At 36.0% G+C, this 15,370-nt stretch overlaps 1 protein-coding gene across 4 annotated transcripts in view; it reads right to left on the bottom strand.

Moving 5' to 3' along the window:
- Window positions 1–15,370, bottom strand: part of fnip2 (folliculin interacting protein 2) — a gene marked incomplete at its 5' end in the record, with an annotated part of 48,336 nt that overhangs the window by 23,927 nt on the left and 9,039 nt on the right. For 2 of the 4 annotated variants that reach the window (XM_079812491.1, XM_079812492.1), the window contains 2 exons: window positions 1,545–1,668; window positions 5,258–5,606. In XM_079812491.1, coding sequence (XP_079668617.1) covers window positions 1,545–1,668; window positions 5,258–5,457 — 324 coding nt within the window. Of the gene's footprint in view, window positions 1–1,544; window positions 1,669–3,052; window positions 3,417–5,257; window positions 5,607–15,370 lie in introns of those variants that run through there. The other 2 variants (XM_079812494.1, XM_079812493.1) reach the window with 2 other exon arrangements.

Below are 15,370 nucleotides of genomic sequence, written 5' to 3'. Positions count from 1 at the left end.
CAATATTTGCATTAATTTGCGTCAAATATATTATTAGTGCCGATTTTCTTCGCATGAGTGAGTGAATAAATACATAGATCCGCGAAAAAACTACCGAATTCTCTAGTGGTCTGGTGGTAGAATTTTTGTCAACCGTGTCAAAGGTTCCGGGTTCTAGTCCGCTCTCATATAGTTTTTCTTCATTAAAATCAAAGATGTTCATCAATGATTGTATAATAAGACCATGGACACGTTTGCATTTTGTTTTGTGATTTCACCGGAAAAAATAGAGTCTCTCTCAGCAACGGCATTAAGCGATAGATTGACGCGCTCGTCTGTGTGTGAAGACTGTGCAGTGTGCACGAGCCAAAAGAGAACGTATACCCGCCTACTTTGATTTGATTGGCCATCTCAATCATTTTCACATTCACATTCGTTTCAACTGTCTGATCAGCTTCGTTCGTCTGTTCCTGTCAATCACGCGGTGTCAACCAATTATACTGCACGAGGGAGGGGCGAGCCAACTCTCTCTCTCTCTCTCACACACACACAAAGGAGGCAGCAAGCGTGGCAAGCGCTGCACACGCAACAACTCAGCAAAAAGGTGCTTTTCAGAGCAACGCGTGGGCTGCACTAACACTTAACTTTGATGTCAAGAAGGGGGCCACAAAATATCATCCTGCGGGCCGCGAGTTTGAAACCCCTGGTTTAAGACAAGGCCTATGTTACATGCCCGAATCGGTGGGCGGGGCTAAACAGGCAGTGATGAAGTACTTCATCAGCTGTGCTTCACTACACTCAGACGTAATAGCCAGGCACATTCTGAGATCGATCATTTGCTGGGCCTGGTGTCTATAAAAGCTTTTCTTTGACTAACAAGGAAGTTTTCAGCTCTGAAACTTACAGGATATTCTTATATTACCATGACCTTTTATATATCAAAAGCTCAAGGGAAAGTTGATTTCTCAATTCGTCACCCCTTTAAATTAATTTATGTTCCATTCTTTATTATAAATAAATAATAATAAAAAAGTTATCCTTCAGAAGGACATGCAGAGAGGCAAGCGCTACACAGTCAAGAATAATCCAACGTTTCCCCACATTTTATTCTTATGGTAAGTTCTGTTTTTTATTTTTTTAAGAATAGCATCTGTTCTACCTCTTCCTTATTATCTCAGAAGAACACTGAATAGGCACTGACATTTTATTTACTGAAGAGTAACAATAACAGTTACAGTAAGTTTGTATAGTACAGTCCTTTTTTTAACTTAAAAAGTCTGATTTCTCACGACATGACCCCCTTAAAACATCCTTGATGTTTGATGCTTGATGATATATATACACCAAAACTTTGTTTTAAATCAAAAGTCAGTGAACGATAATACTAATCCATGATACAACTCACTCTCTCATGAGTATTAAACACTTTGACCCAGTTAGCTGTGCAGTCACACCTGTCATGAGATCCAAGCAAGCTGGATTACAGAGCATGTGACTCCTCCCAAAACAGTGCTCATAGACACCCACACACACAGACGCACACACAAAATACATAAGCAACTTACCGGCTCGGATGCATCCAGTTTATGTATTGCTTTGGAGTCAAAGAGAACCTGCCGCCCTCTTCTCTCACAGTCTTGATACACTATCAACCTGATCTGAGCTAGATCAAACTCTGCAGAAGCCCAACTGAAAAAGAGAGAAACATGCCATTGTGGTCAAAACATTTGAAAACAGAAAATAGTACTTACTGTACAACTTCTACAATCTATAGCAAAAGCCAAAAAAATAGGCTTCAGACCTTTTCAAAATGACAACTACAATGTAAATTTTCTTTAACGAATAACTGGAAATATTAAACTGGAAATAGTTCACTTGAAATGAACATTCTTTTATTATCAATTCACACAGTTACAGTGAATTTTAAAGGGGCTATATGCGTTTTTCTGAAATTTAAACTCGCGACTGACACCTGTGGCCAAAAAATAGAACTGCTCTTATTTTCTGCTCGCTCTCGCAGCGGTGGTGACGTCACATCCGCAGACAGCGCGGGAAAAACCTACCCGCCAGAAAATAGGAAAAATAGGATACAGGCTTATAGGTGCACCCACTGTGAGCGGACAAGGTGTCAGTATGCTCATCAGGAGATGTTTGAGTCATAAATGGTCAAATAAAAAGGCTATTGTTACGTTTATTTTGGGGGAAAAGTTGCATATAGCCCCTTTAAGTGAATAACAACTAACACTAATGTTTAAAGGTTTGGGGTCGTTAGGATGTATTACTGATTTTGTAATGTCTCGTTAGTTAAGTTAATTAAAAAATACAGCAAGAACAGTAAAATTATGAAATATGTTTTTATTGTAATATACGTCTATAAAAATTTTATTTATTCCTCTGATGCAAAGCTGAATTCACAGCAGCCATTACTTCAGTGTTCCGAATCACATGATCCTTCAGAAATTATTGTAATATGCTGATTTGGTGCTCAAGAAACATTTTTTATTATTATCAATGTTGAACAGTTGTACCACCTAATATGTTTGTGGAAACAGTGCTACATTTTTTTTCTTCATTCTTTGATTAATAGAAAGTCCAACAGCATTTATTAATAGTTTTTCGTAACAATATAAAACATTTTACCATCCCTTTTGATCAATTGAATGCATCCTAAATAAAAGTATTAATTTATTTTTATAAACATTGCACTGACCCAAAACTTTTGAACGGTAGTGAACATTTTGGTCTTTTCCTCACACAAAGCTATCGTATGGCTTCAGAACACTCCATATCAGTCATTTGGACTACATTTATAGTGCTATATTTGTCCTTTTTTAATCTTACACTGTACACTTACACCTGTACACTGAATCAGTCACTGAATTCACATAGTAAAAGAGAAGCATGAACATTGTTCAAAATTTCTCCTTTTGTGTTTCTCAGAAAAAAGTAAATAATTACAACTATTCCTTTCATTTAAACCATAAAACTGCAAGAACTTTCAATTAAGCATTTCATTGCACCATACCTAAACGAGCAAAAATACATTTTCTTCACACAAATACAGAGACCCTACCTGCTTTCCATCCTGGTGTATGATAAGTGATCAGACACTCATTTTCAGCCTCCAAGCACTACATATACATCCAAAATAGATATGAATAACAACCACAAGATGCCCGAAACTGGCCAAGAGAGCAGCTGAAGGCACGAAAAGTGGACCATTCACACAGTTGCATGTTTCTTCTATTAAACATCAGAAGATCACCACAGGCTAATAACGGAAAACACAGGCACACCGTCTCCATCTCCGCTTGTCCGGGCTCTGAGTGCACAAGTCACACGAAACCACACACACACACACGCATGGTGTCGGCAGCGCCCCTTCTCTCTGGTTGCGTAGATGATGCAGTGTGTTTGTTATATCAGTGTCCATGTGTGAGTTGGCAATCACTATGTGTCTGTTTGCGTTGAGCTTACGGACTTTGTATATGGACTGCTTAGTGTTAATGTGAGTGTGTATGTGTGTGTTAGACGATACGTTGCTCAGTCCTTTCTAACCCAGCTGCTGAACAATACACTGCTATGCACAGGCCCCCTTTATCCTTCACACACACTTACACACACGGAGGGCACAGGCTCTCTTTATCCTCTCCTACTGAGACTTTGCCTGAGTGTGAGTGTGTGTGTGTGTGTGTGTGTGTGTGCCAGTATATAAGAGAGAGACAGAGGGATGGAGGGAACGAGAGAGAGAGAAAAAAAACACTTGCTTTGGGGTGGTACTGCCACTACACTTTCACACAAACAAACACACAGACCCTAGAAGTTATATTAGTAACACTCATAAATACAATGGTTTTCACACTAAGATAATACCATATCCTAAACCTAACTCTCACAGAAACCGGCTTACATTATTAGATTTAAAGCAAAAAAACTATTTAGGATATATTCAAATGTTGTGACAAGTCTGTTTCGTACACACACAAACCTCTAACCGACAGTGTTTTTTCCTTTTTAAAAGTGAATCAATGTCTAATAATAAATTAGCCTTGACGCATCCTTTTTGGGATTTTCCTAATACTTCAGATCACATGTTCAGCAACCGCTAGCTGTGTCACATGATCACTGCAAGTACACACAAACACACACTGATTGACAGCTAGAACCATTTCATATTGGCTGACTGAAATCGGTCTGTGTGCAGAGAACTGAACTGGAACATTCAGATCACAAATTCTATATATCCACGAACCCATGCATGTTTGTGGATTCATATTTTGACTAATTTGACCATGCTTTCACCTAGCACTAACAGTCTAGTATTCTTAACTCCATTTAACACATTTACCATGTATATATGGCGCTGCCAAAATATATTGCTACCCCAAAAAAAGTCCAACAAGCCTCATGCACTCAAAGCAAAGGTCACACATCAAGCAGCTTCAGCAGCAATGAATAAAGTAGTAAAAGATACCAGTCCACTAACACACAGATTCGCATTCAAATAGTTATACAAATATATACAATAAACATGTTCTGCCACGTTTCATGTGTCAACATTACTGCTTCAAGATCAGGCATAACAGAAAGATTAATACAGCACACAAGCTGCATCTCAAGTGGCATATATACCACAAAAAGATCCATTTACACAGACAATTTAATGCTGCACAGATATTACAAGATATTACAGTTCAAAAAGAAGTTCATGAAATTTATGTTTTAAATGGGAATTATGAATTTAGATATAATAACTACAAATCGCAGTCTATGAATATATAAACGTGAAAATAAATATGAAAAATTCAAACCATTTAATCTATATTATTTATACATGTTGAAATGAAAAATATTTATACATTTGATTGCAAATAACTAAATATATACTACTATGTACCATGTCGTTTAAGGCTCCTATGATGGCTGCATTTCATTTAGACAGAAGCAAAGCAGCACCATAACAGATATTAGAGGCTGAGGTGGGTCAAAGCTGCATATTTTAAATATGGTTTTTGTTTGTGACTTCTCGACTTCTATGTTAAAAATAATCAAACAGAGTCTGCTCAAAACAGCCTTAACTCGGCTGTGTAACAATGCCTTAAGAATGGCAATTCACACATGCACATGCAAGCACATACTGGCCAGGTGTCGACCAAAGCGTAGAAAAAGAAAAAAAGATTTGGACCAGATATCTCTTATATGCAAACAAAAATGTAAAAAATTTGTATTGTAGCTGGAAAAATAAATTAAATAACACAAACACACACAACTAGTGTACCTGTTCCGTAAAGCATCCTCTGGAATGAACCACCTTGCGGTGGTTTTCTTGAGACTCTTAATCTTCATCCTCAAAAGTATTCCACTCGTTACACTACAGAGAGAGTGTGTGTGCATACATGCATGCGTACACTCATCCGGTTCTCCTAAAAAATGAGTTCTTACTTTGTCTATAAGCAAATTCTCCAAATCAAAGGGCATTTATGAAATTAAAAGGATATGAATTTGAATAATGGGAAAATTCAGATAGAGATTCAAAGAAAAGAGAGAGAGATGCTTTTGGGGAGCATTTTTTCAGAGACGGGTTTCTACTCTTATCCATCTGATGACAGACTGACTACAGCTCTAATGTCACATGACTGTCATACACACATTCACACACCCTCTCACAAAGCATGTGATCCAAACACAGTCATAGGACACTCACACTGGCCAAAGTTGCAAACCTCAGCAAACAAACGAACATGTACTCTTTGCTAACATTAAGAATGCATGTTGCAACACATGAAGTCAGATGCTCCCCTCCCACACAAAAAGAGAGTGAACATTTTCAAAAAGTAAAAGGTTCACTATGGAATTTTCCCCAAAAAAAGAAAGATCATACAAGTAGCCTATTAAATGCAGTTTTTTTTTTTTTTACATGGAGTCCTCATGGGGGCAGACATTTTGAAATCACATGACCAGCAGAAATACTTTATCCAATAATAGAGCATTATTAAAAACTTTAAAAACTTTTGTACTATGCTGCATCAACGCCACTAGTTGCACTGTTGTGATCATTAAATAAAACAATTAAAATCGAAATGATTGAAATGAAGCTGAAATTAAAAAAAAAGTATAAATCTTTAGATAAAAAACAAACAAAAATTAGAACTATTGCCATAGCAACTAACTGAAATGAGCTGAAGTAAAGAAATAACTAATAAGAATGTCAAAAGACAAAAGTTTTAAAAGATAAAAAAATGTAAAATCGCACCTTTGTTATGCAATTGATCGCGATTAATCACACACTTATCGTGAAATTAATCATACGCCATTTCATTAAATACATTCATTTTGTCATAATTTGCTATATCCAAAGTAAACAATCAGATTGAACTGATTCACTAAACTCCAAAATGACACCAAATAACCAAATATAAGGAAATTCATATACTTCAATTATATAATACATTTATTTTTTGTGTACGAATGTATTATTTTCCTAACAAAAATAAAAATAAATACATGTCACATAACAAATTGATCTACAATATTTCCTTTATAAGATACTCTTTTAATTTTTTGGAAATTCAATTGACTTTTTGAGTTGTGGTGTTTCAAAGACCTAAAATGTCAGGTGGTGCAATCAGCAAATTTACATTTGAAAGTATAATTTCCCACTGCAATTGCAAAATGAAGTAAAAAAATATATAAATGTAAACCATTATATAATGTATACAAATAATAAAAATTCAAAAAACATAAAAACTCTTTAAGGAAAATTGTGTTCTGAACACATAGAACAGTGTCCGTTTATATGAATTGGACTAAAAGGACAATACATAGAAAAGGGAAACGGAATTTACCATGTGATATACATTTTACAATGATTCATATGTATATTGTATATGTATATTATTTTTAATGAATATATGGTCGCACCACCTGACATTTTCTGGGTGGTAAAATCTGAAATCTTGTTTAATAATGAATTAATGCTGTCTTAAAAGCTGTAAAACCAATATGAATCAACACATTATGTCTATTTTTTGGACATAAAAATGCATTTTAAAACTCATTTGCTTAAAATTATCATCTTACAAATTGTTTTTATTTTTCTTATTTGTCATTGACCCTTATAATAACGAAGCACCCATGAAAAAAAATTACATAAAAACTTGCGCTGCTGCCATGGTACGGCCGCGAAGATCCGCGACTATTACGCAGGAATGAGAAAGTAGCTCCTAGCCATATAGGTGTAGAAAATCGCAACTTTTCATTTTCAGTTGGTATTAGCACACAAATTAAATGTAGAAGAGTCAAGTTTTAAATAGGAAAAATATTGAAAGTGTCTTTGGTCATTTTTTGAATGCGATGCTAGAATCAATGATGTATCCTAAGCTATGCTAAAAGTGCTACCGCCAGATAGAAAGATCGGCTGAATGGATTCAAAAACGGTAAAACTCAACTATTTAACTCTAGGGGACTTGTAAAATGAGCCTATTTTCAAAAAAAGTGGAGTGTTCCTTTAAAGCTAAGCACACTGGAACGAACAATTCACTGAAAACGCAATGGTGTCTCTATTCTCTCTGATATGATGTAATCAGCCTGGCCTTCTTTACATTAGCGCTGTTTTGGACTGTTTGAATGAATTCGATTACTGGATCACTGAAAACTTTCCACTAAAAAGTTTAACGGCTTTAAAGGGGTGGTAAACCACGATTTCACTTTTCTAACTTTAGCTAGTGTGTAATGTTGCTGTTTGAGCATAAACAACATCTGCAAAGTTACAACGTTCAAAGTTTAAAGCAAAGGGAGATATTTGCTTTTGAAGAAATCAATTTCTAAGGACTACAGCAAACGGCCGGTAGGGACTACTGACATTCCTCCAGGGTTGCTGACATCACCAGCCCCAATATTTACATAAACCCCTCCTCCGAGAATATTAAATAAGGGGGGGCGAGGCCATTTTGTATTGCTGTGGGGAAGAGTTGTTGCGGGATAGTTAGTAGGCTGGAATGTTGTTGCCGCAATGCCGACGAAACGCTGTTATTTTCATCCGGATTGCAGGTCCACTTTGTTCAGCCTTCCTAAAGACGGGGGAGTTGGGGATCAATGGTTAAAATTTATTTTTAATTCGGTCCCTCATAATTATTACCCAAATCTCGCTCTCTGTGCTGCACATTTCACGGAGGAAAGCTTCCACAATCTTCACAAGTTCAATGCAGGATTCGCACAACGGCTTATCCTGAAAGATGGGTTTAAAAACAGAAGCTGTTTACGGGCCACAACCTGTAAGTATGATTTATTTTTCGTCGATGCGTTTTCCTGTAATAGTTTGTATTGTTAATTGTACGTTGTACAAAGGAAGTGAACAAATGACAACGCTGTTTGGCTCTGCAAACCAGTTTGTTAAATGCTCATTCATACTTAACGTTATCCGACAAACACCTAACGTAACGTTACAAACTTTTTTTAAATCTCAACAGCGAACTTGGAATTAGTGTAAATTATTCTTTGATTAGAGCTTTTATGTATTGTTTATCTACATGCTTGTTTATCTACAGGCATGCTAAACATGGTTCTGTGTTTGATTTGGCTACTATAGTAAAGCCAATGTTTAGTGTTCATTTTGGGTTAATAGTTCTTGCGACAGATATTTGGCTATAATTGTTCTAAAAATACAAAAGTAACAGTGGCATTCAGTAGCGATCACTACACTGTAAAAAATTTACCGTAAAATTTACAGTAACTTACTGGCAACGATTAGCCAGTAAGTTACTGTGAATACGTTTTACAGTAAGGGTACTGTACTTCCATTTACAGTATTTTATGTATATACTGTGAAATCAAAAACAATTAAATACTGTGATTTTAGCTGTATTTACAGTAACTTACTGGCTAATCGTTGCCAGTAAGTTACTGTAAATACGTTTTACAGTAAGGGTACTGTACTTCCATTTACAGTATTTTGTGTATTCACTGTGAAATAAAAAACTATTAAACACTGTGATTTTAACAGTTAAGCACTGTTTTTTATGTATTGTATGCAATACAGTACTATAAACAGTTGTTAACAGTTAATCACTGTAAATTCAGTTTCTCACTGTACAATTTAAATACTGTATCACTGTGATTTAATATTAACCATCATTAAAAGAATCACCCATATTCTAAAACATTGCAATCAACTGCAGACAATAAGAAAATTGTTAACAGTTATTTATTTAAAAACATTTGGTGAACAGGAATGACAAAACAGGTACAACATAATGGGATAATGGACATTGGACAACATGCCATTATACCATCTAAAGTTAATGCACATTATATGTTTGTAATTTCTAATGGCATAAACTCTATTATCTGCTTATTCTACTGTTGCTAAATTTAATTTACGACTGAAGAAATTTTTACAAAACGAGGCTATTTCATTACAAGTTTTGTAAAGTTACAGAGCAAACTGTTACTAGTTCATTCACTAGTTCCGCATGACTGGTTACTATGATGGAACAATAATGCTAATTGATACAATACGGTCAAATTTTTTTACTACTTTGAAGCTGTGCAAATAACTGATTATTACCACATTCTAAAGAGAAATAAATAACACTATGGCAATATTGAAATAAAATAAAAATAAAAACATTAAAACATAAAAAAAATAATAATATTTAACATTTGCATGAACATTTAAAACAGAAAGGAAAATAAACTTCCCCTGCCACTTGACAAAGGCCTCTTGCATGCCCTGACCTTGGAGACCTAGAATCCTAGTTGGAGCCCTGAAATTAAATAAGAAAACACATTAGATCGGTTGAATGGTTTCGAAAACGGTAAAACTCAACTGTTTAACTCTGGGGGAGTTGTAAAATGAGCCTATTTCCAAAAAAAGTGGAGTGGAGTGTTCTTACAAAAAATACAACTTTTTATTTAAATAATGTAGGCTACTAGTAAATGGTGAAATTAACATTTGGAAAGATTAATAAATGCTGTAGACGTGCAGTTTATTAATAGTTAATGTTAACTAATGTAGTTAACTAGAGTTTAATAAATGGAACCATATTGTAAAGTGTTACCAATTTTTGTTATACACCGATTCAGACGACTCGTGAGTTCAGTGTTGGACAGATCAGTTGTTTTAACCATTCATTAAATGTAATCGGTTCAAAGGAGTCATTAGTTCGAGGATCGGATGTGTCATTAGCGGACTATGGCACACGTTTTATTATCCCGGGAGTTTAGGACATTGCATAAGATTTTTGTCAACACAGGTAACATTTCATCACTGGATAGTTTGTTTGTCTATTGAAAGTGTATTTTTATTTCAGCTGATGCGGAACACTTTTCAGAGTACATAAGGCAACGTTTTTTTAGCACAATTCACACCCAGCGGTAATTCAGGGAAAAAAAAATCTCTGAATGATCGACATGAACTTCGGTCTTCCGATCTTTTACCATCGTGTCAATTCTCAATTGATTTTGATTAATATGCCTGAGGGAGTGAGAGAGAGCAAGACAGTTTGATGACTGTGAGAGTGCGCGCGCGGCCAGGGCTCTCTCTCTCTGCTCGTTCTATCAGTAACATGCATCCTGTCCAAGCGGCAACCTCCCGCAGTTTCTCTTGAAGCCAATACGGAAGTGCCTCAAACTGCAATTCATCGACTGGCCGCTAGGGACAGGATCCAGAAGGGAGCAGAATCTCATTGAGCCCCATGTTAAAATGGCCAACTTTAGAGCAGAATAAAACATGTTTACAGCCTGGTACAAATTGTGCTTTTGGTCTATACGGCTCATTTTGCCCTTCATGACAACTGTGAGGGGGGTGAATTTTTTTATAACTCATTCGTTTACATTATATAAAGCCTTAAAATTCTGCATAATTAAGGGCGTGGCCATTTCGAGTGACAGGTGGATAGCCATTTATCTGCTGTCTGTTAGTCATCGCGTCACTTAAGCTCCGCCCACGTCCCGCCTTTTTGCCCATTTTCTGTTATCCGGTAGTGACGCGCGATGACGCGCTGCCAAAATGGCTCGTCCCTACTTTGCGCTTCAGAACGGCTCATCAGAATCCTATGGGTGACGTCACGGACACTACGTCCATATTTTTTTACAGTCTATGGTCCGGTCACAAGTGCAGCAGTCATCTACATCACACCGTTCAAATGGCTTTAGCGGGACAAAAATTCGTTTTGGCGGCTGAGAGAAATGGAGGGAAAGTTATTAATTTTCTTTTAACACCATTTAATATTTTTTAAATGAATAACGAAACGCAATGTGGCAGGCAGCTGGTGTTGATTCTGTGGCACACCACCACGAATTAGTCTATGTGTGGGAAACACTGATTTTCAAGTTTTACGGCTGTATGTTAATAGGGCTGGGCAAAAAAATTAGATTTTTCGATTAATCGTTTTTTAAAATGTGGTCGATTCAAAATCGATTCTTAGGGACCACGAATCTATTTTTTTTTCCATATTCAGGGCTCTAATTTCGGCGTGGTATTCTGCGCATCATTTTAATCATTCCCGTTGGTCTCCCACTTATAATGCGGTAAATTCCTGCAAACATTAATTCACTTTAGCCTGTAGGTTGAGTATTTAAATATTCTAATTGTTCTAAAATTTGACCCCCCCATCCCTCCCCTTCCTTATTACAAAAATATAAAACATATAAAACATTTTTTTTTTAACAGGGAACACCTGTTAGGTCGATTATGAATGGACTTTTTTCGTCGTGACTGGCTTGACGGGAGTTAATCACTCACACTCAATGTCGTGTTTTTAATGTGCCGTGTCTGTAAAATCGTTATTTTCAAGAACACTGCTCGGGTACCAAAGATCGGCCGTTAGATCTACACAAGACGAATCATATCTCAGAGACATCCGAGCCAGCGGCAGACGGCAGAAGGACTAGCTGAGGAAAGGCTGCTGTGGGCGGGGTTAACGAGCGCTGAACACCCGCTGATCGCCTGGATCTCACAACTCTGAAAACGGCAGATAAAATTGTAAAATAGGCGCTCTCTTTATAAATAAACCACAGATTTAATCTTTAAACAAGTACATTCTCACCTGAAAAGTCTTAAAACTACAATTTGTGAAACATTAACAGTTGTATTTTTAAATTACGCAGGGTTTCTCGTCCGCTATTGACGCTTGATGGTTGGTGCGAACTGGTTGCTGGTTTTATACTCGTCCATATGGTACTATTAGTTATAAATATTATATTTAGCTAGCTACTGTTATGTTGTAATGCTTACTATTTGAAACACCCCAATAAATGTGTTAAACATCTTACATTTGGGTATTTAAGATATGTTGTAGGTTATCCTAACTTTAAGAAGTTATTTACGATGATTTTAAAGAACATTCTTTTTGTAAATATGAATACTTCTAACATTTTATCTTAAGAACAATCATAAGAAAAAAGATGAGAAAATTCTTAAGAAAAGTTTTTGGGAATAAAAAATATTCTTATATTTTTTCTTAAGTTAGAAAATAAGAAGAAATTGTCAGTTAAGAATAATTTAATTCTTAAGAATGTTTTATGAATCCGGCCCCAGCTGTTGCTAGTCGTCCTCACAAAGATTTTATTAAACATGTATGCTGAGGAGATGCGTTCCTTGTAAAACATAATTCTTGTAATTTTATCAAACACAGTCTTTTTTATGTTTCTTTTGTATTAATTCACAAGTTAACTATTTTTAGGCTATTCATTTTGTGCTGCAGATGGAAAAAGGTGAAACTGCATTCTGTTAAAATTCAGAATAAGCAGTGATTTCTCTCACTTAAAAGTCGATTTAATAGAATAGAAGGGCGAAAAATATAAATAAATGTTTTTACACTGGCAGTTTAGTTCAGAACGGGCCACGGTTTGCATGAAAAATTGGTAATATGAAAGCTGTCATGCAGACCTGGGAGCGCACCAGGGTGCCCGAGAGGAGCGCCTCTGAGTTCGGCTGCACTCGAACTGTGCTGTGATTCACATGAACATTGCGAGAAACACAGACTCTGTGCGCTCTACAGCAGACATTTGGGTTTGCTGTATGTGTGTCGGATGTAGGGATGAAACGATTACCGGTAAAATTAAGTGACGGTTAGTAATATCGTTTAAAATTTAATTATCTTTAAAACCGCGTGTGATTATCACGATTTTGAAAACTGGCGGTAAATCCTGTCGAGTCAGCGTCAGTCTGGTGCAGGCGCAGCGCGCAATGCTGTATTTGAATGAGAAGAAATGGTAGATGGCAGTGACAGCGCCGGGAGAATTTTCAGACTTCTAAAAGGACCAAATCTGAGGTGTGGTCATATTTTGGCTTTTACAAATGTCCTGAGGGAAACTTAATCGAAGATGGTCACCTTGTCTGCAGAACATGCCAGAAGAAAGCCGCTGTAATAGGGGAAACACTTCAAAACTACGAACGCAAGTGGACTTTGACCTCAATACCAAAACTACGTCTGGGAAATAATAACGTGAAGCGAACAAACAAATTCAAACAAGACTAGGGTGACAATAAGGGATAATCAGGGCTTGACATTAACAACCGCCATTTGCGGGTGTAACAAGTGTAACGTTATTTCGGCTGCACACTAGCCACTCTGGCTGTTGAACTTATTATTGTCTTCTCAAAAGTCATCTGTTATAATCGCGTTGCGCATTATAACCACTTATGTGTTTCTATTGAGTTTATCAATGCAATGTCTCATAATCAGAGGCGTTCAGATTAGCCGGAGTTTTGTTCAGAGCGCGCGCCGCTCTCACTCGCTGAAATCTGCACTCAAAACATAGATAAACGTGCGCAGGGTATCTGCAGGTTTCACCAAGTCAAATTTAAGACTTTTTAAGACCTTTTCAAGACCATTATGAATTAAATTTAAGACCTATATCACGCAATTAAAAAAAAAACGTACAAAAGGAAATGCAGAATCACAAAATTACTTGCAAAGCAAATTAATTTATTCAAATTGAACAAAGTATTAGTAATCTTGCACTTCCTCATAGCTCAATCCCACCAGGATTAATATACAAACACACTACCGGTCAAAAGTCTGAGAACGGTAAGATTTTTTAAATGTTTTAACATTCTGCTCACCAATGCTGCATTTATGTTATTAAAAATACAAAAAGCTGTAATATTGTGACAGTTCTGTTGTGACTGTTTTCTATGTGAATATATAGTAAAGTGTCATTTATTCCTGTGATCAAAGCTGAGTTTATCATCATTACTCCAGTCTTCAGTGTCACATGACCCTTCACTAAATCACTAATCATTCTCATATGAGGATCTGATGATCAACAAACATTTATGATTATTATCAGTGTTGAACACAGTTGTGTAAAACTTTTTTTTTAATTCTTTGATGGATAAAAAAAAAAGTAAAAAAAAAAAAAAAGATTTCTGAAGGATTATGACTCTAAAGTCTGGAGCAATGATGCTGAAAATTCAGCTTTGAATTACAGAAATAAATTCTATTTTAAGATATATAAAATAGTTATTTTAAATGGTAAAAGAAAAAAAAATATTCACAATAATACTGTTTTTGCTGTATTTTGGATCAAATAAATGCAGCCTTGTGAGCAGGAGAGACTTCTTTAAAAAACATTTTAAAAATCGAACCGTTCTCAAACTTTTGACCGGTAGTGTGTGTGTGTGTATGTATATACATTTTTTTGTGAGATCAAAATTACTGATTTTGTGGTGGTCATTTTCAGAAATGTTTCTTTTTTTTCATAATTAGGATGCCACATTTACCATATCATTATGTTAGATGCACAATAATCACACATGGCAATAAAACAAACAAAATGCATTAATCGTGTTTGACAATAGGACAAATAAATACAACTTAAATATACAGATACAAACAGTGCTTTAAGTTTAGGCAGGCTACTGTTTGTTTTTCCCCATTGTTGTTGTTTGATTAATATTAACGACACAGGCAGGAGGGGGTAACGTTATAGGCTAGGCTATATTGGGTTGCTTTCACTTTAAGACCTACAGTAATGAGCCCATAGATATGGATATCTATGAATGTGCCTAAATTCAGTTCACTCGCGCGAGCGCTGAGGCGGCAAACGCGTGCAGAATCCGCGGCCAGTCTGACATCTGTCCGTGTGTCAGTAGCGAATGAGTTCGGGGTTTCCATCGCTTCTTAAACTCTTTGTTTAGTGCTATCGGGCATATTAGGGCTGCTCGATTATGGAAAAAATCATAATCACGATTATTTTGGTCAATATTGAAATCACGATTATGTAACACGATTATTTCACATGACTTTGGGAATGTGTTGTATTTATTAAAAATACACCTTTCAACAATTCAATTGAAATTGTAACATTTGTTGTACTTTTTGAACTATTAAAATAAATAATATAACATATATTCAAATCAAAGTATAAAAGTATTCACGTAAAA

Source organism: Gobio gobio, assembly GCF_949357685.1.
Source record: "Gobio gobio genome assembly, chromosome: 3".
In the NCBI taxonomy this organism is placed as follows: Eukaryota; Metazoa; Chordata; class Actinopteri; order Cypriniformes; family Gobionidae; genus Gobio; species Gobio gobio.
Note: the sequence above shows the minus strand (reverse complement) of the source record. Positions and strands in the feature narration are given on the sequence as shown.